This window comes from Pseudopipra pipra, chromosome 20 (genome assembly GCF_036250125.1).
Source record: "Pseudopipra pipra isolate bDixPip1 chromosome 20, bDixPip1.hap1, whole genome shotgun sequence".
Lineage (NCBI taxonomy): Eukaryota > Metazoa > Chordata > Aves > Passeriformes > Pipridae > Pseudopipra > Pseudopipra pipra.
Genome location: NC_087568.1, coordinates 1,464,671 through 1,490,565, shown reverse-complemented (window position 1 = coordinate 1,490,565; position 25,895 = coordinate 1,464,671). Strand labels below are relative to the sequence as shown.

General features: G+C 51.1%; 2 protein-coding genes across 14 annotated transcripts in view; one reads left to right on the top strand and one right to left on the bottom strand.

Moving 5' to 3' along the window:
* The window catches only part of CRB2 (crumbs cell polarity complex component 2), a 55,996-nt gene extending 46,389 nt beyond the window's left edge, over nucleotides 1–9,607 (top strand). For 5 of the 8 annotated variants that reach the window (XM_064676559.1, XM_064676557.1, XM_064676556.1 and 2 more), the window contains 6 exons: nucleotides 261–817; nucleotides 1,096–1,261; nucleotides 1,745–2,606; nucleotides 3,562–3,678; nucleotides 4,130–4,256; nucleotides 6,141–6,919. In XM_064676559.1, the coding sequence (XP_064532629.1) occupies nucleotides 261–817; nucleotides 1,096–1,261; nucleotides 1,745–2,606; nucleotides 3,562–3,678; nucleotides 4,130–4,256; nucleotides 6,141–6,368 (2,057 nt within the window). In that variant the 3' untranslated portion in view covers nucleotides 6,369–6,919. Of the gene's footprint in view, nucleotides 1–260; nucleotides 818–1,095; nucleotides 1,262–1,744; nucleotides 2,607–3,561; nucleotides 3,679–4,129; nucleotides 4,257–6,140; nucleotides 6,920–7,234 lie in introns of those variants that run through there. The other 3 variants (XM_064676553.1, XM_064676555.1, XM_064676554.1) reach the window with 3 other exon arrangements.
* A 337-nt stretch (nucleotides 9,608–9,944) lies between these two features.
* DENND1A (DENN domain containing 1A) overlaps nucleotides 9,945–25,895 on the bottom strand; it is a 152,995-nt gene continuing 137,044 nt past the window's right edge. For 2 of the 6 annotated variants that reach the window (XM_064676561.1, XM_064676565.1), the window contains 5 exons: nucleotides 23,381–23,437; nucleotides 20,043–20,131; nucleotides 15,662–15,790; nucleotides 13,464–13,725; nucleotides 9,945–13,300 (listed from right to left, as the gene is read on the bottom strand). In XM_064676561.1, the coding sequence (XP_064532631.1) occupies nucleotides 12,014–13,300; nucleotides 13,464–13,725; nucleotides 15,662–15,790; nucleotides 20,043–20,131; nucleotides 23,381–23,437 (1,824 nt within the window). In that variant the 3' untranslated portion in view covers nucleotides 9,945–12,013. The remainder of the gene's footprint in view (nucleotides 13,301–13,463; nucleotides 13,726–15,661; nucleotides 15,791–20,042; nucleotides 20,132–23,380; nucleotides 23,438–25,895) is intronic. The other 4 variants (XM_064676563.1, XM_064676562.1, XM_064676564.1 and 1 more) reach the window with 4 other exon arrangements.

Genomic DNA, 25,895 nt, shown 5'->3' with positions numbered 1-25,895 from the left:
TCTGCTGGGTTGGCAAGGGCTCTGCTAGACTCTCGTGCTCCTTGGGTGCTTGAATTCCTGCCCTCCAGAGAAAGCTAGGACACATTCACCTACTTAGTTTCACCACACGTTTGGGGAGGAGCATCGTTACCCTGACACAGGTTGAAAACATTGAGAAGAAAGATTTGCCCCCATTCCTAAGGAGCTGCAGCTCAGAACATCCCTGTGCCAGCTGCATTCCCTCTGTCTCTGAGCTGATGGGTGTTTCTTTTCTCTTCCAGAGCGCCCAGCAGCCACCTTTGGCCTCGAGAACTCCACCAGCTTTGCCTCTTTCACCCTTTCTGACAGCCTTGGTGCAGACTTCAACATCTCCTTCTTCCTGCGGAGTCGGAAGCCCCACGGTTTGCTCCTGCAGATCAGGAACCAAACAGGCCCCAGCCTCACCATCTACCTGAGGGACGGCCAGCTGAGGGTGGAGGTGCCACCCGCGGACACTGTCACCTTTCCAGAGGATGTGGTTGATGGCAGGAGACATTTGGTAGCTCTGTCTTTCCAAGGAGGCACTGTTGGTGCTCAGCAGTGGGACACACACGTGGAGCTGGGACAGCTCGTGGCACAGCCTCTGCCAGCTGGTTCTGAAGTGTTTATTGGGGGCCACCCGGACCCAGACAGTGCTGAGCTGTGGGGGGGCTACTTCAAGGGCTGTTTGCAGGACATCCAACTCAACAACCACCAGATACAGTTTTTCCAGGCTGAGAACTACAGTGTGCTACAGGAACTCAATGGGACCCAGACTGCAAACCTTGTGAATGGCTGCATCTCCGATGACACCTGCAAGGTATGTGGTGTCTCTCGTTTGTCTCTGTGAGCACTTCTTTGCCAAATTGCTGGAGCTCCTGTAGGTCAGTGGTGGGCAAGGGGAGAAGCAGGGGCTCAGGAATTTCTTGTGCAGAGACCCTTGTGCTTCCTTCACTGCTGTTGAGTTGCTATTTCATTTCCCTTCTCTCTTAATTCAAATGCTGCTCATACTCATCTTTGTTGTCACAATTCTACCAAATTCTCTTCGACCTAGAGATGAATTATGCTGCCCCTAAATTCCCCCATTTTGTTTTTCAGTCTGAGCCATGTCAGAATGGTGGCAGATGCATTGTCACTTGGAATGATTTCCATTGCAGCTGTCCAGCAAATTTCACTGGGAAATTTTGTGAAGAGAGAGTCTGGTGTGAAAGTGACCCTTGTCCTGAAGCCACCACCTGCGTAGACGTTGTAGCAGGATATGTGTGTAAGTTCTGTTCTCCTGCTGGTGTGTTGGTAAAATCCCTGATGTTCCCTGGGTAGGATCAATGTTCCTTGTTTGTGCTGTTGAAATAAATACAAACACAGGCTGCAAAAACGAGTGGTGCCCAGGGCCACACTCCTGCAGCAGCATGGGCTCTGTGGGTTCGCCCCGGGTGGGACAGAGCACAGCTGGTTCTGTGCCTGTCACCTGCCCTGGCTCTGTCACTCTTCTGACTCAGGGGAATAGTGGGATTTTTGTGCAGTGAGACTGACGAGTAAAAATTACTACACAGAGCTGGATATTATTCCCAGAGGTGTGACTGTAAACAGGAAGAGCTTTAGGGATGCAGCAGCTCGGGCTGTAATCCTGCTCACACTAAGCTTACGAGGTTCTTAGGGAGGGAACTGCCAGGAGTGTGCCATTGGTCTGTCTCAGACATGACACTAACTGTCTCAAATCCCTCATGCTCTACCCCTTTATTTATAGGTCTGGCTAATGCAACATTTAATAGTAACTCTGCCATTGAATTTACCACCAACACATCAGTGACCCTGAGCAGCTTCCACATGGATTTCAGGACCAGGGATGAAGATGCTGTTTTGCTCTGGGCTGTGGAAGAGGTGGATTCCCTGCAGGTGGCCATCAGGAACTCCTCCCTGCTTGTGACCATCAGGAGTGGGAACAGCATCGAGGGTGTCACCTTCCAGAGCCCGCAGGCGGTCACGGACGGGGCCTGGCACTCCATCTCCGTGTCCATGGAGGAGCCGGCCGCGCCCTCCTCCCGCTGGCTGCTCCGGCTGGATGGGGCAGGGAACGTGACCCTGCAGGGCAGCGCCGGGAACTTGGACTTCCTCAAGAACAACGTGCTGGTCGTGCTGGCCGAGAACTTCACGGGCTGCCTGGGGCAGGTGCAGATCGGGGGGCTGTACCTGCCCTTCCCGGCCCCCCGGCCGTACCCCCAGCCCGAGCAGTTCCTGCAGGCCGGGGGTGGCCCCGTCCCGCTGGGCTGTGCCGGGGCCGACGTCTGTGCCTCCAGCCCCTGCCTGCACGGGGGCACCTGCCACGACCTGTTCGACGCCTTCCGCTGCGCCTGCAGTGCGGGCTGGGGGGGGTGGCGCTGCCAGGACAACCTGGACGACTGCCAGCCCAGCCCCTGCGTCCACGGGGACTGCAGGGATGCCGTGGCAGACTTCCAGTGCGAGTGCTTCCGGGGCTTCATCGGGAAGAGGTGTGACATCAACGTGGACGACTGTGTGCGGCACCAGTGCCTGAACGGGGCCACCTGTGTGGACGGGGTGTACGGCTACTCCTGCAAGTGCCCCCCCCAGTTCTCGGGGCCGCGCTGCGAGTAAGTGCTGGGGCTGCTCTGCTGAGGCTGCTCTGCTCTGCTGGGGCTGCTCTGCTGGGGCTGCTCTGCTGGGGCTGCTCTGCTCTGCTGGGGCTGCTCTGCTGGGGCTGCTCTGCTGGGGCTGCTCTGCTGGGGCTGCTGTGCTGGGGCTGCTCTGCTCTGCTGGGGCTGCTTTGCTCTGCTGGGGCTGCTCCGCTGCAGCAGCCCCAGAGAGATTGTGGTTTTACTTTGGGATGCTTGGGGAAAATTTTTCATTGCTGGTATCTGGTAGGCAAAGCACCTAAACTGTGCTGTCCAGATCCAAATCCTCACTGACGGGGCTCAGCCTTGTACAGGATAAGGATCCTTCCTTCTGGTGTGGGTTATCCCCATGCTGTGTTTCAGAGCTGTTTAAAGGGCAAGTTCTCTAGTTGTCACTTCCCTCTAGTGTTCCCCAAGAAGTCCATCTTCTCTGGGACTTGACTCCCCTCTGCCATATTCCTGTATTGATTTAAAAAACAAAACAACTTGTGCAGGTTCAAATGGAACATGGAGATGAATGCTCATATGGCTGAGCTTCAGTTATCTGACCCTCCCAGGTTGAATTTCCTGTTATTCCTGCTGTGTTCTGGTGCAGTTACCTGGTACTGGCATTATCCTTCCCAGGCCTGGCCGTGCTGCCATCGGGCATTCCAGCAGTATCCTGTCCCTGATTGTATTTCCATCAGCAAGAACAGGCAACTGAAAAAAGCCCTGGTACTGACACAGCTCCTGCATATTCTCTGGGCATGCTCCCAGTAATACTCTGATATTAAGGAAGATTTCTGAGACTCCTCCTCTCCACCTGTGTCAAAGTCCTTCCTAGAAACACCAGTGACTGTTCTTACGACCCTCTGCAGCCCTGTCCCCCTGAGCCCAGTACACCCTGCCCTTCCCCAGTCCTGGCTGCTCCAAAGGCTGTCCCTTCTCTCCACAGGTGGCCGTTCCCACCCCAGCAGTGTGGCAAGAACTTCACGTGTCTGAACGGCGGCCGGTGCGTCACGGAGAGCTGGGGAGCCAACTGCTCCTGCAGGCCCGGCTTCACCGGGAGGAAGTAAGTGCTGCTCTGGGGGGCTGCAGGGAGCCGGAGCTCTGGCTCCTCCTCGGGGGAGGGTCACAGGCCCCACCCTCTCCTATGTCCTTGTGCCTATCAAAGGGCTGCTCCTAAAGTGGGCACGAGCCGTTCCCTTGAGCAGAGGGAGCCCTGAGATCGTCCTGCTGCCAACACCAGGTTTTGCAGCAAGAACTGTGTCCAAGTAGTCCTTGTGCTTTGTGAGAACTCACTACCAGTGCTGGTGACCTGTGCTGGCCCCAGTGCCACAGAAACCACAGCAGGAGGGTTGGTGTGAAGGGGGGAAATGTCATGTTGTTGAACCCTGGAGAAAGCACCTGAAAAAGATATAACAGGCACTTTTCAAGTAAAGGAGGCTTTTTCAGGCTGTACGATCTTGTGTCCTGTGGCACAAGAATATAAGCGACAATTCTAACACCCTTTTCCTTTGCAGCTGTCAAATCAATATCAACGAGTGTGAGCCCAACCCGTGCCAGAACGGGGGCACGTGCCAGGACTCGGAGAACAGATACGAGTGTGTGTGCAGCGCCAGCTACACCGGCGAGCGCTGCGACATCAACGTAAGCACCGCGCTGCGCACTGAGCGGGAGGAGCCGGGCCCTTAAACATCGGGAGAGGGGAGGAGCCGGCCCGGGCCGTGGGCTGCGGGTGCTGGGGATCTGTCCCTGCACGGGGAGGGAGTCAGCTGGGACCAGAGAATCCTGAACTGGGAAATGGTTTTTTCCCTGCAGTGCTGCTGTGTGTTGGTCTCCAGCATACAAACAACTGCAGCAAACACTTCTCAGTGTCTGCACGTGCTGCCATAGGGCTTTTGGGGTTGTCTCTGCACATTTCCATAGATTTTACAACTCTTTGGACAGTAATCCAACTACTGCAGTTGGCCCAATTTCCTGGAGAATGGAATTTCAGTTGGCATTTGGTCTTGCATGAGAGTTACAAAGATCATCCGAGTAGCAATGGATGTGTTTGGAGCAGGGAAGTGGGATGAAGTGGGGCTAAAAGTGGTTCAGGTCCGAGTTCAAAGCCGTGTCCTGTCCCTGAGCCGCTGCCCCCAGGCCTGGCCCTGCTGTCCCTGTGTGTCTGATCCCAGTGTCCAGGGGGGCTGGGATCCTTCCTGCAGGGGGCTGGGACCCTCACCTTGCTTCCTCTCTGTACAGCTGTTGCATGGACAGGCCGCTTGTCTGGTAACCTGGGAATGTACTAACCCATCCTGCATGGAAAGGGCCGCGTGCCAGGCGGGGGTTGCTGCTGTTGCTGTTCCCGAGGGCTCTGTAACACGTGCCAAGGTCACCCTGACATTTCCAGTTTGCATGCACAGACTCCTTCAGGCATCTCCATCCCTTCTGTCCCAGGACACTTCTTGTGGATTCCTTTATTCATGTTCATCACCACCTTGCTTTTTGCAGAACTTCTTTCCTTCCCCTCTGGCCAGGCCGTGGTGGGCAGGGAGGGCACTGGGGCTGTTTGCCCTGGGGACAGCCAGAAGGGACAGGGTGGCAGCTGAGCTCTCCTGCTCTCTCCCCCTCCCACAGCAGCAGCACAAGGACAGGCAGGGGGTGCACTGCTGGGGCTGGACTAACCTGCATGCTCTGCAAAGCCAGAACTAACCCTGCACTGCACTCGGGTCTGGGCAGGCTCGGGGCATCAAACAGAACTTCAGGCATTTGGAAGGGGCAAAAGGACTTGCAGGTCCTCTGGGAATGTTTCTTCTGTGCTTTGTTGTGTGAGAACAAACTGAATGGCATCCAGAAGCTGTAACTAATCCAGCTGGAATTGTTTTGGTTTGCAAGGTGGCAGATACATTGTTAGCAATAAGAAATATTTCATATTTTTAGGCGTACTGTAATTTTAAAACTTTCTTTCATGACAGAAATTCCACAGTTGTTTTAGTTCTTTGTTGTTGTCTTCCATGCCATCCTTAATTCCACCAGAATCTAAAGAATTCTCATTTCTCTTCTCCGTATTTGGGCCTTTTATCATCTCCATCTCCCATACATGTCCTGACCTTTTTAACATCTTCCCCTTCCTGCTGCAAGTTTTCTTCAAGCCTCTTCCACAGTTTAACAGCCAAATCAATTTTCTGCCTTGCCATTAGATGCATAATTGAACTCTTTTTCCCCCGCTTGGGGAAATTTTTTGGGGTTACTGAAAATTTACATTGCTCTCCATTAACTTTATATTTTTTTGGCAACACTGGTCAGATCTTTGCCAGTGGCACCTGTGTATTTTAGTCTGATGTTGGTAAGGGGGCCCCTTTAAAGCCTCCCAATGTGGATGCTGAGTGTACTGGCATTTTCATCTTAAGGGGCTGTCCCAGTGTGAAAAAGTGCCTTATTTTTGCTTTTCTAAAAGTCTTTTTCCCTCTAACCTGACCGTTTGGGTCAGCTGTTGCAGTTATTGTAACCACTGGGGTTTCATTGTCTCTCCATTAATTTCTTTTACAGAAAGGGACTCCAGGTGCTCTCTTCCCCTCCCCACTAATTGAAGTAGCTGTCCCTGTAGCCTGTGGCTCTTTGCTGCTCCTCAGCATTGGGCTCATATTCATGATTCTCACGGCAAGGAAGAGGCGCCAGTCCGAGGGGACCTACAGCCCGAGCCAGCAGGAGGTGGCAGGAGCTCGGCTGGAGATGGACAGTGTGCTAAAGGTGCCACCCGAAGAGCGGCTAATTTAGGCCCTGCCGGGACAAGGAGATGCACCTGCAAGGTCTGCTCGGACCTTGAGCTCTTCCCAGCATTGCAGCAGCAGATCCACCCCATCCCAGTTTCCTTAAGGCCTGGGCACAACGACATGGACGTTCTGTACGAGGCAGCCGCTGCCTGAGGGAGCTGCCCCGGCTGGCCCGGCCACCCCGGGGCTCCCAGGGAGCCTCTGCCCCCCTTCCTGCCCAGCCCTGGGCACGGGGCAGGTGCTGGAGTTGCTCTGGCTCCATCCACTGCCAGGCAGGGGTGGCCCCATTCAAACTGCTTCCCAAGGCAGGGAGGAAGGAGCCCTGGGCAGGCTCAGCTCTGGGCCCCGCTCAGGAGCTGTGGGGAGGGGGCTCACGGCTGGTTTGTGGAACTGCTCCGCCTTTGCCAACAGCTGAGAAACACTCCCAACTCTTTCAGCTCAGGTGTGTGAGGTTATCAGTCTTCAACAGCAACAGCAGCTGTGACCTCCTGCCCTGTGACAGCCCCTGTGTTACAGGGAATCGTCAGGAATTACAGCAGTCCTTGTACAAATCCATGTGGGATGACGTGGTGCTGTTAGACATTCCCACGGTACCGTGCAGGGAAGGTGCAGGCAGCGCTCCGGGGCCTTGGGGCAGTGCTGGAGCTGCCACGTGCTGGACTCTGGGGGGGGGGGGGGGGATGGAGGGGAGAGGGGAGCAGGAAAAGGGTCACCAGCCTGCCCTGCATTCCTTGGGCAGGGGACAGGGAAGGGGGGAGCTCCTGGCCTGCAGAGCTGTCGGTGCTGCTGCAAGGGAGGTGCTGGGCCTGGGGCTGAGGGCGGTGAGAGGCCGTGAGGGGAAGCTCTGAGTAACTCCCTGTTCTACCACAGCAGCGAGTGTGGGCTCACCTCAGCCACTCCTCCGTGGTGGGAGCCGTGGGGGCGGCGGGGGCTGCCCTGCTCCTGGTGGTGTTGGCAGCCACGGCCATCGCCATGAAGAGGAGGAGAGCGACGCAGGGCACCTACAGCCCCAGCCGGCAGGAGAAGGACGGGGCTCGAGTGGAAATGTGGAACGTCATCAAGATGCCCCCGACAGAGCGGCTCATCTGAGCCCGGGTCACCACGGCCGAGTCTCCTGTGAGTCCCTGGGAGCTGCTGCAGCCCCTCTGTGTGTGCAGGACAGGCCTGGCTCCAAAGCTGCTCCCCCGCTGCGCCTGCTCCCACCGCAGTGATTGCTCGAGCTGCTCCTGCAGCTCATCCCACACACAGCGGGTTAAACTGCTGGGGCAGGAGCAGCAGGGGGAGGAAACGACCCTTTGTGGAGGGGCTGGGGAGGAGAGGGTGGGAGGGGACCCAGACCCAGGGACAGAAGCGGGTGCTGTCACAGCCAGGGCCCCTGGGCTCCCGCGGGCACCGGGGGTCGGAGCCACAGGGGCTGTCACTGCCCTGCAGGCAACAGAAAAAACACCCTACAAGTAAGTGAGGCAGGTCCAGTTAATGGGGATTGAACCACTGCATTCAGAAATAATGTGAATAATATGGTTGTTTCAAAAAACATGTGCCTGTGGCTCCTCTGCAAGGCTAAGCCAGGTGAGTGAGTGGTGGGAAATCCTTCCCAGAGCTGCTGCCCCTCCCTGTCTGGGCACTCCCTGGCTGTACATCCCACTGTGCTGGACAGGGCTGCTGGAGCTTTCCTTGAGACCAGACCAAACCACAGGAGTATCTGAAGTGCCTTTCTGAGCCTGAGTTGCCAGTTACAGTTTAACTTTGTGAAAGGAGGATATTTCTGTGTAGAACAACTGAGCATCAAGTAGTACCTGCTGGGTGAGGAGGGGAGAAGGAAATAGTTGTAGATCCTACCTCTGTGGACAGACAGTTTGGGCTTGTCAGTACAGGGGAGTGGTGCTTAGTGAGCCAAACTAGTGCCCTTTGACCCAACCAGGGTTGGTGTTGTAGTGACACAACATTCACCTTCCACTGCCCCGAGAAGGGCTTTGATTCTGTGGCTTCTCCTCTGCTTTAGCTGCTGAATGTGCTTTTCTTCTTCATATAAAACACGTGGCAGAGCCTGTGGCAGGAAATGCAGCAGAGCAGCACAGGTGAGGTCTGAAGTCAGTAGTGTTTCAGGATAATCACTGCAACTATCAATGAAGAATATTTTAGAACACAGTGTCTGCTTTTTAATCTCAAAAATACTGTTAGTAAGCAGGGTGGGAACCTGCCCACTGTAGCTCGTTGCCACCAGAAGAAAAGGCTGATTATTCTGGTACACTTCTGGGTTTATTTATTTTTTTTACTTTGACTGTAAATGTTTCTAGTTCCAAGCAAAGGGAAGAGCACAGAACTACTGACCAGGTGTGAATGTTTAAGAACAGGTGTATCTGCTAAGAACAGGTCTCTGCACTGAGGCAGCTGCTGAGAGAAGAATGAAAATGTTTGAAAATAGAAAAAAATGAATGAGTGGGAGATGATATTTTGTCTCTAAGCTCATGTTCCCTCTAAAACTGAGGAGGAGTTGAAAGAACAAGTGGTGATCCCACCCGGCTGTGTTTGGGAAGCAGCTGGATGTGGCAGTGCCAGAGATGCCCTGACTGCAGCTGGGGGCTGGGGCCTGCTTGGGTTTATGTACTGGCAGTGATGCTGCTGTCACTGCCCACGGGACTGGTTTGCTCTGTGCTTCCTGCAGCTCTGCTCAGGGAGCCCCAGCACCCTCTGAGAGCAGAGACAGGGCCCTGTGCCAGCCCCCTGGCAGTGGGATGTGGGGAGGGGGTGAGGGGGTGTCCCAGCAGTGTCTGTGCACAGGAAAACCAGGAGCAGGGTCTGAAAGAACTCCTGTTCCTCCAGGTGTTTTGGGAACACCAGCCCTGTGTTCTCAGAGCTCACTGAGCTACTGCAAGGACAGGGCACAAAGCCCAGCCCAGGCTCTGTCTGTGCCAGGCAGCAGCTCCTCAGGGCAGCAAAGCAGCTGCTTGGATTTCAAGCACCCAAAGCCAGTAGTAGCAAAGGTGTTAAAATCCTCTTGTCAGTGTCTTGAGCATTTCTGCAAAATAATTTATGGAGGGTTTGGGTTTTTTTCAATAATGAACTTTCTTTTGATATTTAATTTTTGAATATATTTTTTCACAAAATTGGACTTGCTGTAGTTAATGATCATGATCCTGATTTCTTTTGTAACTGTAAATTTTATAATTTGTATATAATTAGAATGTCCTTCAACAGAAATTTACAATAAAATTTGGTTAAAACCAGAGCTGGTTACGCTGAGTTGTGGCTGTTTTTCCCACAAACTCCAGAGAGGTTTGGTTTTCTTTTTTTTTTTTTTAAATAAACTTATTCCTAAGGGCAGCTAAAATAAGAGAAATGGTACCAAACACAAAGTGGGGACAGGAACATGGACAGAGTAGAGGATAATGTCTCTGATGAATAGTATCAGGAACACTTTTTATCCTGGATTTAGTGAAAACATCAAAAATCCTTCTACGTCAGACCTAGAGCTGGTTCCCAGCCTGGCCTGCTCTCCCAGACAAGCACTGTTAGGAATGAATCCTGTTAGGAATTCCTGAGTTTAAGTGAGACAAAACCCCCTCGATACTGCCCTAGGGAGAGTTTGATTTCTTTATTACAAGAAGCCCAAAAGTCTCCTGCTTGGAAACCCTGTTCCAGAAATGAGGAAAGTCCCAAACTCCTTGTCCTCAGAGAATCTCAGAGGTGCAAAATAAAGTGAGGGTGATAAATGCCATTTCAGTGCAATGTTAATTCTCTTCAGTGCCTCAAAACTGACTTAGAAAATGATCCAAGTGCTTGTCCAAAACTCAGTGGCATAGAATGATCCATAATATGGACAAAGTAACCAGAGATGGACATGAACTGCAGTGGGACTGAGTGGTTTTAAACATCTGTACTGGGCTTCCTCAGTGTCTGATCCCTGTGTGACATTAACAGTTCTAGCACAGAGCCTGTGAAGGCAGGACTGACTGTCCAGTGCCCATTCACGTCCACCAGGAGCCAGACAGTTTGATCATCCAGCTCACAGCAAAGGAGCTCTGAAATTCCACACTGAATTATAGAACATTCATAGTCTGAACTGTATAAAATAAAATGGAACTGTTATCTTAGACTTTAAATATTTTACTATGCAATACTAAACCCATCTGTCTTCCAACACAAAAAGAAAATACAAATCCGAGGGAATGGCTTGTCAGAGGAACAGCACTGTACACAAACAGAATATCCCTGGAATTCTGTGCTCTCTCCCAAGCCGGTGCCATTTCAGCTGTTGAGAATATTTTTCTTTTGTATTGCCCAGACCCGAATGCACAGACAGCCATTCCCATTCCCCAGAGTAAGAAAACTTCCAAGATTACATGAATAAAATAGATACACTGGAAATCAGGTAAAGCTTTACAAGGATTTCCCCACGTGTCCAAGGTGATTTCCTTTGGCCAAGGCTCCGTGGTGACGATTCCCTCTGTGAGTGACAGGTTTCCACCCCAGTGTCCCAGACCCAGCCCAGGACAGCACCTCTGCAGTGAGGCAGGAGGAGCAGAGACAGCCCCGCGGGGTGCTGGGGGTCTCCCCAGAACTCCACTGGTGCAGAGGGGGCTCCCAACACCCCGTGGGATGTGCCCTGTCCTTCCCTTTCCCTTTCCATGTCTCGGGAGCAGCACATGGAGGGTCCAGCCCGGGGGGCTGAGGGGTCCCAGCCCTGCAGGGCAAAGCTGGGGGTGTCCTGCTGCCCCCCTGGATCCCCCTCTGGGACACCCCCAGCACCACCTCCCACTGCACCTGGGGAGCTGGGAACTCTGGGACCCCCCATTCTGCCCTGTCTTTTTTTGTAATAATCAAGTAAGATATTGTTACATTCCATTCCTATACTGCCATTTATATTATTGACAGATAATATTAAGATACACATATATAAGAACTAGGATACTCTTTATGGCCTCTAATTTCTGATGTATTAAACAAAAACAAACTAAAAAAAAACCCCCAAAAACCAAAAAACAATTGCTGGTGTTTCCAGTTTCCAACAGAGACGCAGGACCAAACCCGAGCAGCTGCTCTGTGCTGTGGTTTTGAGGCACCAGGGCCTTGGGACAACTGTGCCCCTGCAAGGCCCAGAGTCAAAGCCCCATCCCACAGCACCTCCTAAAGAGTTTCTGGGTTCCAAGACAGGACAAAGCAGAGCCTGATGGATTAATTTAGTGCAGCCCACAACCCAGGTTTGTTTGCTGTACTTTGCCTGTGGAAACAAAATAATATTGTCTTTCTATGTGTAGTGCCAGAAAAAATGAGGGCCATTCCCAGAGGCAGGAATGAGCCCCAGCACAGTGTGTGCCATGTGCTAAGGACTCAAAACAGGGAAGGAGTATCTCCTGCATCAGTAGAACTGCCTGAAAAGCTGTGTGGAAAACCCAACCCAGCCCCTTCCCTTCCCGCTTTGGTCAGTGCAGGAATCCCGGGGTTTGTGGTGGGGAGGGAGGGAGCCGTGGCAGGGACGGGGACAACGGGGCACTCTGGGCAAACCCCCTCGTGTGTGAGTTGCAGCTCAGTGATGGTCCTGCAGCTGTCCTGGCTCAGCCTTCTGTAAAAGAAATGCTTGGTTTATGCTGGCTCAAAAAAACCAAAACCCCTCTGTCACTCCCAAAGGTTCACCAAGGCCATCGAGTGTCACTCAAAGGTTTCCCATCGCTTTCTGAGCTGTTCCACCTTACCTGGCGTGGGTGACACGTCCTGCTTGGTCTTTTTTAACAGATCTTCAAATGGATCTTTTGTCTCCTCAGACTTTGAGGACAGTAACACTGCCTCCAAGCCCTTGGCTGGCCTGGCAGGGAGCAGAGGGGGTTCATTGGCCAGGAGAGCCAGAGCCTGTTTGGGATCTACCTTGGTGCTGGCCTGGCCCACCTGTAACGTTGGGGGCTTGGGGGGCCCGCTGGGACACGCTGCCTGCAGGGAACTGGCTGCAGAAGGGCTCTGCAGGAGCAGGGAACCAGCTGCTGGCACAGCTGGAGCCTGGCTGAACAGGTTTGGCATGGACAGAGTTGACAGGTTGGGTTGAGGTCTCTGTGGTGGGTAGAAGCCACCGGGTGTTATGAAGCTGGAGCTGTAGGCGTGACCTAAGGAGGGGGTGAAGGAGCCCCTCGGGGGTCTGACCAGGGACACTGGAAGGGCTCCTGGCAGTGTCTGGGTGAATGGATTAGGGGATGCCTGTAGAAAAGGTGGTGGGGCTGGGGAAGGGTAGCCCAGGGGCTGGACAAATGGTGCAGCTGGAGGAGGCACAAAGTCACTTCCCCCCAGGCCAAAGGCAGCCGTGGGGGCCGGGCTGTGCAGGCTGGGGGGCCCTGGTGGGGCCCGGCCCTCCCAGCCCGCCGTTCGCAGCGGGTCCAGCAGGTCCAGCAGGAAGTCACTGTCCTTACCTGCACCTTCTGCCTGCACCTTGACAGGCTGGAGCATCTCGGCAGTGCTGCCAGCACCGGACAGCAGCTGAGATGGGTGAGGGCAGTAATTCCCAGACTGCTGGATTTCAGGCTCTAAGGACACGTGTCCTGCTCCAAAGGGCTCTGGGATAAGATCAGAGACCCGGCTGGGAGTGGGGAGGGTCTCCCCTGACCCCGCTGCAGTCTGGTGCTTGGACGCCCGGGGTGCTGGTGGTGGTGGCACTATCCCCAGTTCCGGAGTCTTTCTTCCCTGTGGCCTCGGAATGGTGATGTTCCCTTGAATGGCAGGATTGGATTCATCCTTCTCTGCGGGAGCCAGACCACTGTCCCTGCTCCGGGGTCTCCTGGTGACTGGGGGCACGTTTCCCAGGGTGCTCAGGGACCTTTCTGGTGAGCTCTGGGAATACTTGGTGGGAATGGCCATATCATCATGGCCCATACTCCACAGCTTGTTGTAGGGGTGGGACAGCTTCATGGTTGGCACAATCCTGCTCCTCTCGGACACACCCAAGTCCATTCTCTGCAAGAAAGCATCAGAAATGTAACTTTGACTGCCCAGAACACATATTATTATTATTATTATTATTATTACTACTACTACTAGGATCTACCCAACAACACAAAGAGGTTCCCCACGGGCTGAGGGAGGCTCAGCCTGAGCTGTGCAGCCCCAGCCCCCAGACCTGGTAGTCGAAGGTGCAGCGCTGCTCCGCCTCCTCCGCGGGCACCCGCAGGTCTTCCAGGCTCTTGGCTTGGCTCAGAGGCTGAGGCTGGGACTCCACCTCCAGGTTTGGGAAGATGTCCTGCAGGAGGTTGATGTCGGTGGCCGTGCTGGCGAGCAGGGGGCTGGGGGGCAGCGGCTCCCGGGGTCTCTCGGGGCTGCCCCGCTCCGGTTCCTCCCCATCGGCGCTGTCTGACTCCTTGAGGGCGCGGTACGGCTGGGGCCTGGCAGGGACAGACACACGGTGGAAAGGGCCATCTCTGAAATGTTTTTGTGATAAACACTATTCCTAAGGAGCTGGGTGAGTTACAGAAAGCTCCTGGTGCCCGATCCGGCCCCAAGAGCCCACACAGGGCAGGATGTGGGCAGTGCCCGCGGGCAGGGGGACATGCAGAGGGGCCCTGGCACCCGGGGTGTTCAGGCAGGCAAGGCCCGGTGGAAGTGCTCAGAGGGAAGCTGTGCTCATGCAGGTACAGCCAGGCTGGGCAGGGAGCTCTGGGGGCAGGGATAACAGGCTGCCAGCTCTCCATGCTCCCCTCAGGCCGGGCATGGCCTGTGTTTGCAGGCACTTCCAGCCTCCTGCTCTGAGCCAACTCAGCACACAACATAATTCAGTGTTTTCCTGCAATAATTGGGAACACTGTGCAGAGTTCCAATGATTTCACTGGTGTCATCTTATCAAGAAACAGCACAATCCATTATGGAGACACCTCCTTTACATTCCTAGCCCAGGCTGAGTTAGCAGGATGCTTCTCTTGCACAAACCTCAGCAAAAAAAATGAACCAGCACATTTGCATTTTGGTGTGTACAGAGAACAGCAGCACGATGTGCATCCAATTAATAACAGCAAGTGCCACACATGGCTGTGGGGATTGGCACTTGACTGGCAGTTGGTTGTACTGTGGCATTTAAACAAGCTTTCAATTAAAAGAAAATATTTGTGAGACCTGCAAAAACAGATCCTATGGAAGAACCCTCCTCCTCTTTCCATATTTTATCATAATGCATCTATATCATGCAAATTCCCAAAGAGCCCAGCTCACTGCACTCCCAGCACACACAGCAGGCACAGCCAACCCCAGGAGTGTGACACTGCAGGTACAAGGCAGACACTGATGGGACATGGCCTTGGGAAGGGGGATCTCAAACCCTGGTCGTGCCTTCAGTCTCACCTCCTGTGTGCTCTGCACTGAGTCACACTGCAACCCCCCTGAGCAACGTTCTGCAAACAGGACTGGCCTCCTCCACCCCAAACATGATAGGGGAACATTTTTGTGACCCTTTACTACTGAACCTCCCCATCCCACCCACCTACAGTCCCGTCCCTTCCCGTCAGCCTGCCCCTGCCCTCTGCAGCACACACTGGATGTCAGGACCTGCAGACCCCCTGTCACACTGGAGCCTCCTCCTCCAGCCTGGTCCAAGCAGCTGTGGCCAGCAGGCTCCAGCTGCTCCAGTGGGACCGGGATCCACCTCCCAGCTCCTGAACTGCCTGGCTCTGGCACCACATGGATTTCTGAGGCAGCGGCTCACAGTGCCCTGGAACCTCTTCTGCAGGTTCTGGTCAAGCCAGTGACTGCATTTGTTAAACTGTACCACAAGTTCCAGTTCAAAAGGTGGATACAAACAAACCCAACAAACCTCCTGCTCCCTGTGTAATTGTCAGACTGTACCCACTGCCCTGGGAGGACACATGCATGGGGAGTCCCCAGGGATGTGGGACCTGACAGACCAGAGGCTGGGATCAAACAGGTGACACTGGAGAAGGCTGGTTACTGCCCTGAACCAGGGCTCACAGGACAACCCAAACCCACTGGAACAAGGCTCACAGGACAACCCAAGATCACAGTAGCACCACACAAAGAAGAGTGGCAGAAGGCCTGGACAGGAGCACGAGCAGCACGTTGGAACAAAGGACAAATGGCAGGGGGACATCCCACAGAGCTCCAGTAGGCTGTGGGCTGCTGCAGTGGTTCATGCAGGAGGATGCTTTTGCATGCTGCTCAACATCAAAACAAACAAGCAGGAGAGACGCTGGACATTCACCAAGAGACCACAGGAGCATTCCCAAAATGCCAGTACAGGAGCAGGCACCCTGAGCAATGCAAAACCCACTGTTGGCAGCCGGCACGAGCACAACCAAAGAGTAAAGGATAGACCATTCGAAAGGAGCAGAGAAGAAAAAGTTTTCAGAGAAGCCAGAGACAGGATCCTCTTCCTGCTGAAACTCATCATCAGAGGAGTCCTCCGAGAGGAAGACAGTATAGTGTCGCATGGGCTTTACCAGGCTGGGGACAGGAAGAGAGAAGGCAGTTATGAAGTGCTCGCAGCTCCCGAGGAGAGAACCCGAGAGCTGGAGGCTCCAAACCCCCCTGAACTGGCTGCCTGCACTGCCCAGGGCTCACAGGGGCACAAACCACAGCTCTGCTACACAGGCCAGGGTGCCACGGGGTCGGGAAGGGCCCTGTGAGCTGCAGTCACAGCACAGTGCAGGGGTGTCACACAAACCCATCTCCCACCACATTCCCTGGGGTTGGGCATCTCCTTGTTCTTCAGACACACGGCTCGGAGCTCTGGTTGCAAGCAAACACCCATCACATCTCCCTGCTGCTGCACATACACTGGCATTAGCCTGGCACACACAGGAGTTGACTCCAGGTATCAGTTCCTACCTGTACCTGTTTTTCATACTAAAACTGCTTCACTCTAGAATAAAATCAAAACTGCCCAAGGATGGATATGAAACATCCAGTATACGTTTCTTTCCTCTCTGGTAAACTGAAAATCGTTTCTCCTTTCAGAAAAGAAGTTGGACACTGCCACTGCCACTGCATGTTTATTCACAATCAGGACAGAGCTAATTAATACAAGGTCTCTAACAGGTGGCAGTGGCTGCAGCTGATGGTGTTAAATCAGCCTGCCTTACTCCATGAAAGCTGGGGCACTGCTGTGTTTTACCCTCTCCTGCTGTAACAGGTATCCAGGGGAAGGGAGGGGAGGCCACTGCAGTGGGAACCACTGGTTTGAACATTTTTTTAATTTTTTTTTTTTCTTTTTAGAAAGTGACTATAATTAAAAAAAAAAAATCAATTTACATTAATAAAAGGCTCTACCTAAAATAAAGCAGAAAGCAAAGACACCTAATAAATACTCGTGTTTTGAACTCAGATACACATCTTTGTGTCTTAGGAGAGTAAGCTACCATTTAACATGAGTCCAGAAAACCTAATGTGATGTCCAGAAATCCAGAGTGACACTGAATTTCCACATATATATATATATATATGTATATATATACAGGAAAAGGGAGAGGGAAGGGGAAGAAGGAAAGGGGAAGAGGGAAAGGTGAAGTGGAAGGGAAAGGGGGAGGGAAAGGGAAAAGGGTAGGGGATAAGGGGAAGGGCCGTGTCCGTGCCCAGCGCAGGGTCCCCGCCCCGCACAGCCCGGGGTCCCTGTGGCGCTGCGGCGGTGACAGCGCTGACAGCGCCCGTAAATACCGTGTCAGAGCGGCGCCGGCACCGCCGCCACGGCGGGCTCCGCTTAATGAGGGAGATCTGCATCTCGGCAGCTTTTTTCATGTGTCAGGATGCATGGACAAATCAGCGGCACATCACGCTGGCCAAAAATGAAATGCTGACAAATGTAGATATTTCAAATTTAATTGACACCTAAATGTACTTGAGATAGAAAAAAAATACGTACAGAAAACGGGAGTGCAGGATATGGGAATTAATAAGGAGAATTCTGCGATAATTTTAAAGGATGTTTCAGTTATGGGAAAATTAAATTTGTGTATTTGATTACAGTGTTGCTCTTTCCTGAGGACAGGCATTATGGTACAAAGGGGTCTATGGACTTGACATTATCCTCCTAAAAAGGGCTCCCCAAATCTAAGGGAGAATAATTTTTTATTGGTATAGTTTTGTAAAGAACAGCCATACAGGAGCTCTAGGGAATTAAGGAATCTGTGCCTCTTAGTGAAATGCAGAGAATGAGGGATTTGGATGCATGGGCTTTTTCCTGCTGGTATGAAATAGGAGACTTGGGACTGAGGGGATTACCTGGGAACTCTTCCACCTGAACACAGCTCAGACCTACCCCTGGAATCCCTTCCTGCAGATCCTGAACACTATCAGAGCTCCTTGCTTGCAGTGAGGCCATGGAAAACCTTCCCATCCCCAGATGCTGTGTGGGGGAGCCCTGAGAGCCTGGTTACACCTGGAATTTAATGTGCCTCCCGAGCCTGCACCATCCAGCACAGCACCACTGACTCCATCCCAAATGCTGGTGATGCCCAGCACGGCCCTGCAGCCCGTTCTCCTGGACACAGGGACTGCAGCAGCTCCTGTGCCAGTGGCCAGGGCTGGGGCAGGGCCATAATGACCTGTCACAGCACCCCAGGGCCTCTGACACCCGCTAATTGGGAGCCCGACCCTCTGATTGCCCCGTTCCATTTCCTCCCGCTCCACAGGCCCTGGGAGCCAGCTGGGAGACATCCCAGAGCACTCTGGAGAGCCTATTCCACAGCTAATAGGAAATCTCACTGTGGTGTAAAAGGGAGCTCTCAGAAATCTGCCTGGCTGCTGAAAATGCGACACCTTATTTCTGTGACCAGCTCATTTGTGTTTAAGGAGGCACAGCCCAGTGTCAGGGCTGCCCTGGCTGGTAATGCAGCATTTCCTGAGCTCTCATCTGCAAACTCTTCCTGTTACCTTAGAGCTAGAAAAGCTTTTTAAAAATTATAAATTTTAGATTAAGGACAAATTTTTAAGAATCAAACATCACAAACCTTGAGTTATTGATACAATTCTAAAGAAATAAACTTTCTATTGAAATAGAAGAAAAAATCACTGACAATTCTGACTCTTCTAAACACACTGGTTTAACAACAGACATGAGACACAATCTTGGGTGTTCTTTGCAGTCACTGCTCCTGCCCCACTGTGCTTTAATTGATTAGAAAATGAGCACAGACACCCCCAAAACAATGCTTTCCTTTTATACATACTAAAAAAATTAACTCAGGTAACTAAAGATATAAATTTCCTCACCTCCAACGCTACCAGGTAACACAAGTGAAAATATATATTGTGGTGTATAAATAGTATGGTTAAAATTCATGTTTCTGTTAATTTGCGGTCTGATGGTGGCAGGATCTGAAGATGCACGTTAGCAGTGAGCCCCCTGGAATGGCAGCAGCTTTGGAACCCAAACTGCAGAACCCTCCAGAGGAACACACAGAAATGTGACACTGATTCAATTATCCTCCACCTCCATGCAGATCAAATAGTAAGGAAATGCTTTCAGTTTAAAAATCCCTGTCACCTCAGAGCAGGGCCAGCACGGGCCCCTTGCAGGCTCTGCATCTGTTCCACCAGAGGGCAACCAAATTCCACTGGAAAACGGCAAATAACTGCTGGAAAACGGCAAATAACTGCTGGAAAACGGCAAACGCTGAACAGAGACCACTCGGCTCAGGTAAGAGCCAGGGCATCTCCCCACCTGGAGAGGCTGGGAAAAGCTGCCCCTGCTCTTCACTCTGGGGGGTGAGGGACACCCAACCAAAAGGCACAGTCCTTAAGCTCCCCAGATTCCCAGCTGAGGGGTGGAACCTCCTTATTGGGACCCTTAAGAACTGCAGCTAATGCCAGGCTGTGCCCAGCAGAACTTGGTGCTGGGACCTTCAGCTCGCGAACAGCTGAGCAGCCACACCCCAGAGAACCAACAACTGCAGCTCCCAAGTGCACACGGTGCAGCCTCCCCTGTGTCTGTCACACACAGCTCTGTCCCCTGGGCTGTGCTGGCAAGTCCAATACACCCAGTCTCTGCTCAGGGTCTCCCTTGATGGCCCATTGCTAACTCCTCAGGCACCCACACAGTACTGGGTGCTCTGTAAAAAGTCCTGGTATATGTAACATCTGTGAAAGCAGCTGAAAAAGCCTCTCCAAGGTAACAGCACACACTGCTTGGACACACCAGACAGATGTTGGAGACCAACACGTTCTATCCAGGAGCACCTGGCTGCAGCAGCACAGCTGGTTTGGAATGTCACCCCTTTACTGTCACAGCTAAAGGGGTGATGAATTTGCTGGTACTGTGGCAGCCAGTGAAGCCCTCCCAGCCCTCAGCACAGAGCTCCTCACAGCCCTCCTGGTGCTGCCCTCTGCCAGCAGACACAGCCCTCTGTGCCATCACCCTGGAACAGGCAGGTCTGAACCTCCCAGGTACAGCCTGGCAAGGAGGCTGGGTCTGCAGGGCTGTGCCTGACCATGTCCTTCAAAGAAAAGTGCAAAACAAACCAACTCAGAGATGAACAAACCAACACCTGAGAATCTCACCGACCACGCTGATGCCACTGTGTGTGACCTGGCAAACCAGAATTTTCTCATAAGCAAACTTTGGTTTCTTGCCTTTTCACACTTCCTCTACAATGTTCCAAAAATTTTAAAAATCCCATTTTTTGTTAAGTTAAAAAATAACTTTGATCTGCAGTATTTTTCAATGCCTCCTTCAGTGAGTGCAGGGCAGCAAAGCACTTACTGTTCTGGGCTGGGAACCGACGTCCTGCGTCCCTCTACTGCGATGTTGCTCTTGGGTCTCTTGACAACATGAGGCCTTGGGGGGCGAACCTGTTACACACACAGAGACCTCTGATCAAACACTTCAGCTGATCCAACACCAGACACAAATCCCAAACACGGATCATTTTAATTATTATTTGTTGAGGGAGGAATTTTTTTTAAATTTTTTTTTAAATTTTTTAATTTTTTTTTTTTTGTATTTTTCTTCCCAGGCACATAAACCTCAAATTCTCCAGCCAGGAAAAAGCTATCAAATCGTGTGCAGTGCTCCTGCCCTGCACACCAGCATGCAGAAGGTAGCAGCAGCATTATTGCATTGAATTTTCATTTCAAAGGAAATGGTGCACAGCAGATATGATAGAGAAATCCAAGCTGTATTGCCACTATTTCTTAGGAAAAAGGGCTTATGAAAAGGTCAGATGTTAAGGTCTTGGAGATCAGTCCCCACACAAGGCTGCTCCTCTCTACAATAAAGACGGCTTAAGAATGTGAATTTATGGCAGGAATGGAAGGATTAAGTTTGTGGCAACTTCAACTGAACTTGCAACGTGGTGAAACATGGGGAAAAGAACAACAGAGCTAATTAGAGGAGCTGAGCTGTCAGAGCGCGGCAGAATGGCTCGGTGCCAACAAACAAAAGGAATGGGCTGGCAATCAGCAGGATCGATGAAGAATACTGCTTCATTAGGGCTGATAAAACAGGCAGAGACGAGAGAGGAGAGGGGGGAGAGAGGCAGGAGGGCCGGGGAGAGGGGAGCACCGCGGAGGAAGGGGGAAGGAGAGGGAGAAGGCAGCTGTTTAATTAAACGGGAGCTGGGAGCTGATGTGCAAAGCTGGGTGTCACCGGGCTGGGACACTTTCACCTCTGGGGGTGTGCTGGGAGCAGGGACACAGAGCACAGTTTGGGGTGGCCCCGGGGGCCACCGGCCCAGGGCAGAGTGGGGTGACGTGCCAAGGGGGATTTAGGGCATTGTTCAGGGGGAACTGCAGGAAAAGCCGGGAATCAACTCATTCCTTGCTGGATTTTGAGCCTCACATAGAAAAACAGGCAAGGTTAAATGCTTATCAAATGCAAAAGTATCAAAGAAATCCAATTACGTGAGCACACTGCCAAAAGAACAAAGGTAAACTCCCAGGGCAGAAGGGCTGAATGTGCTTATTACTGTCCCCATCAACATTAGGCATAATTATTATATTTTAACTTTTTCTAATTGAATAAAGTTTCCAAACAGCCACTGTTAGACCAAACAGATCTCCATTAATTATAAGCAACAACCCTCTCTCTTTCATAATACCACCACAGCTCATTTCCAAACCAGCAGAATGCAAAGAACATCTCTGTTCTGCTTCCTTAGCCTTTCTTTGGTGTGTGTTTTTGGCTTTATTATTAGCAGTGACTCATATTGCAAGCACCAGTGCCCATGGAGTCCTCCCTGCAGCAGTAAGAATTTCCCAGGAATTCTGCTCTTATGTGGCCCTAGTTGGAAGAGCAGAGGGACCTGGTGTCCTCCCTCAGTGCTTGTGCACAAGGCCAGGATCACTGACTTGCTGGTACCCACCTCTGGAATAGCTGCCAAGACTGAGAGAGGGGAAAAGCAGCTGCACAAAGTATTATTTACACACACACAAATGTGTTTCAACTATTAAAAGCCAAATAACAGTTCTGAACAACAACAAATTTATGTATATTTGGTACAAGCATATTTTTGGGAGTGATTATAATCATTTACATTTATCTTGAATTTCCTCTTGATGAATGAAGCCTTTCTGTTCCACTTATTGACACAGCCAGATGAATGCAACAGGAGCTTTCATTATTACATTTCCAACCTTTTATCAATCACATTGGGAGCAAAGACAGTTGAACCAAACACATCACAGGGAGGACTATTAATGCACTACAGCTGGGAGATTAAACAGTCTTAGCATGTAATAAATGTATAAATGTAATAAACCCGTGTCATAAATGACTCCATCTGAACAGCACTGCTCAGCAGCTCTGGTGCAGAGGAATCACAACATGCCCTCATACACCTGCCAGCCATGGAACACGAGGGCACTGAAGCACCACGGGAACCCCACGGAACAGGGAACGGCTGATCCCGGTGGAACAACCTGGGGGGTCTCCCACGGCAATCACATTTAACAGAACACACATAAACATAGTCAGTGCTCCTTTTTAAACACAGGAAACAGAAATCTTCAGAGCAAAAATCCATAGAAGTGACTCTGTTAAGCTGGACACCCAGAGTTAAGAAGGAGGAGAAGAAACACATGCTATTGAAATGTAACATAGGAACATGCACCAGAGATCAAAAGTTAAAACACACACCCAAGTGCACTTGTTAACCAGTTACCTGCTCATCCAAAACATATTTTAACAAGTTTTAGCAAGACTAGATTTGAAAACTTGCATCTCTCTCTTTCTTATGAACATGTGTGTATGTGTAAGGAAGCAAGAAGTAAGATGATTTGGGGGAATTATATTCATGAAGCTGAAGTCCTGAATAGACATAAATATCTTCCAAGGCTGTTGCAAAAACCAACACCCCTCCTAAACTGATACCTGTTGCCTGCCCTACTACAAAAAATAAAAATTTGGTGCAGATCCAGCAGAGTCTCCAGTTTTAAAGCCATCTGGCAGAGTTCATAGACAACAACTGTCCTACAGGGAGTGTTTTGGGGCAAAAACTGCTGAAATAAGGTATCCCTGCCTACTACAGGACAGGTACTGCACTGCCAGTAATTTCTGTGCAGTCCTTCCATGGCAGAGTCCCTTCCCCTGGCCAACCTGCCATGCCTGTTTTACACTGGAATGACTCAGTGTATGTCCTCCACAGCGTGGTACCAGTGTCCTACTGCCCAAACATCCACCTGCTTTCTTCAGCTCTACTCACACAGCTGTCCCATGGAGAAGAATTAAGCATCTCAAGGTAATTTAAAGCATAACTTGCAGAGAATATTTTCTCTTCAGACTTCTGCTTCCTTTCGTATTTGAGTTCAGTGCAAGTCTTCAAAAGCTCACTGGCTAAAAACTTCTGCCAGCCCAGCAGGGCTTTGTGGGTAAGCAATCCCCGCAGAGGTCAGAGGAGCCTGGCAGAGCAGCCCCGTTACCTGCAGAGCTGCAGGACTCCAGAGAGAAGCAGAGCCCCCGGGTGCCGGGCTGAGAGAGAGTCAGGAGCACAGCTCACACACGGCTTGTGCAGCTGGACAGTCCCAGGGCCAGGTTTAGTAGTGCTGGAGGAGGCAGCTCAGGCAGGGTTAAGCTGTGCAGGGAGACAAACCCCAGCTACTCACGGGCCGGGCCGAGCGCTGGATCCGGGGGGGCGGCGGCCGGGGCGGGCGGAGTCTGTGCTGCGGCGGCAAAGTGGAAACTGCATTAAAGTCACCTGCAGGGAACACTCCACCTCCTGGCACAGGCGGCACGAGCAGCTGACAGCACGGCCTTCACCTTCATACTCACCTCACGAAAGGCCCTTTTCCTTATTTGATTTTTCCAAAACAGTGGCAAATCCCATGACCTGAGACCTGCCACGACAGGACAGGTCCCCACGTCTGCTGCTGACGTGGGCTGCACACAGCTGCTGTCACACCAAAGGCAGCAGGAGCAGCACTCCAGACCAGTCAGCCAAAATTTACTGAGACAACAAAGATGCTCAAGGGGGATTCGTGGCCCTCGAGGTTCAAATGTTCTAGACTGCATTTATGCCAAGGGAGAGCAGGATACTCAAAAACGCTTTCACTAAAACCTCGAGTGGTTTTAGTGCTTGTGAAGGGTTATGGGAAAGGCCTCAAACCAGACATTTAAGAGCACGGGAAAAACTTTCCAGTTAAACTTTCCATACACTTGGGGGTGAGCATGTGCTCAGCTCCTGTCCTGGCTCGAGGTCGGAATGCACTGCCCAGATGACATGGCCTGGAACCCAAAACTACTTGTGCAAGTATCCCTTTAGCTCTGTGTAAGTGAAAATAAACACACTACAAATACCCAATGCATTTATATTACAACAAACTACTCCTTTGCAGGTGACAATACTTTCATATCCTTATCCTGTCACTGCATTATTTTTTCCAGCTGAGATTTAGATATAACACATGATTAAGCTTTCATCTCTGATCAAAAAATAATTCTATGTGTTTCCACAATAAAGACACATACAAATGCTGCTCTGGGAAAAGATTAAAGGTGTAGAAACTTTTGTGTCTCTTGGACTTCTAAACAGGCATCGTGTTAACTCTCAGAACTGTGACCCCAGTGCTTGTAACAACACAGGCAAATCCAACTCACACTCAGATTTATCTTACCCACTGAAGTGCTACCAGGAACACAGTTTGTTTTGAGGCCTCGGATGTATTGCACTTCTGAGCCCTGAAGAGATCTGAACAGAAGAGTGAGCCAAGCTGCACATTCCCAGGGCAATAGGATGGCTTGGATCAGTGCTGGGCAGCACAGAGCAGAGCAGGCAGGGGGCAGTGGGCACCACACCCTCGGTAACAGGGCTTCATTTCCAGCTTGCTCTCACTGTCTGCCACCACAACGGGACAGGCAAGCCTGTTCCAACTCTGTGCACTCCATATTTACTGGAAGAGCCACTGATTTGAAGTTAATTTGTTAATGCAGCAAAACACATTGTTTCTGAAAGGTCAGCAGGTGAAGCTGTGTTGGAACATCAACTTAATTACCTGGGCTGTGAGGAGGCTGGGCAGGAACCAGCACAGGGCTACAGTGCTAAAAGCTGTTAAATTGCTGCTCTAGGTACTGTCCTAAATGTGTGTACTCTTGTTTTCTGTGAAGGGGAGAAATGTCTAAATTAGCATTTCCTCACCAGTAGCTGTTTACCAGCATACCTTTTTCCTCTGGATATTTGCTTAATTGTCTTGTTCGAAATACTTCTAAAGCAACAGGACAGAAAATTTGCAGAAAGCCAATTTTATGGCTGCAGATCTGGCACTGGTTTACTAATTATCAGACAAGTGACTTAAGCTATGAGATGCTGGAAGAAGAAAAATCTTATATTCCTTTTTACACTATCAAAATACTACTTAAAAATTACAGATCCCACATCTCATAAAGTAGCTATTATATGCCCAGGGAACTTCCACAGCACAGCTATTTAGGTTTTTTATACTAAAGAAAACATTACAAAAAGATCATTTTTGGTCTGTGAGGTAACAGCTCGTGAGCAGAGCATTATCTCAAACTAATTGTGGATGTCTTTTGAGATTTTTTTTTAAAGTGGTATTCAAAACAGAGCCTTTGTGAGTACATTAGAGGTGCTGGTTCACGTGCAGCAACAAGTGCAGCCAGAGAGAAATGCATAAAGAAAACCCAACCAGATGAAAACTGGTTTGTCAGTACATGTAGACAGAAGCGTTTCTCAATTAGCAGTGAGGGGTGTTTCCAATGATTTCCAAAACAAAGCTTTTCTACATGAATATCCCACTTCCTTCTGAAATGCAGGGCTGGTTCAAAAGCTGCTGGAATGTTTTCAAGCCAATCAGACATGGGAGAGAGATGCCCTGTCCTGAATGTGCCCAGGCTCACACACATCAGGCTGCAAGAGACCTGCAGTGCTTTGGGACAATGTGCTGGACCTCAACTGAACACTCAATTAAAAACAAAAAAAGGGAGAAAATAACAACACTGAAAAATGTCTGGTACCTAAAAAGATTCAGTACAGAAAGCAGATGGAATCTACGAGGCAGCTGTTTTATTATCCATCCAGATCCCTGCACAGCACACTCTGCTTTTTACATACTCCCATATGTACAGCTCACAAACTGGGATGACAGGAACAGTGTCTGCTTTACA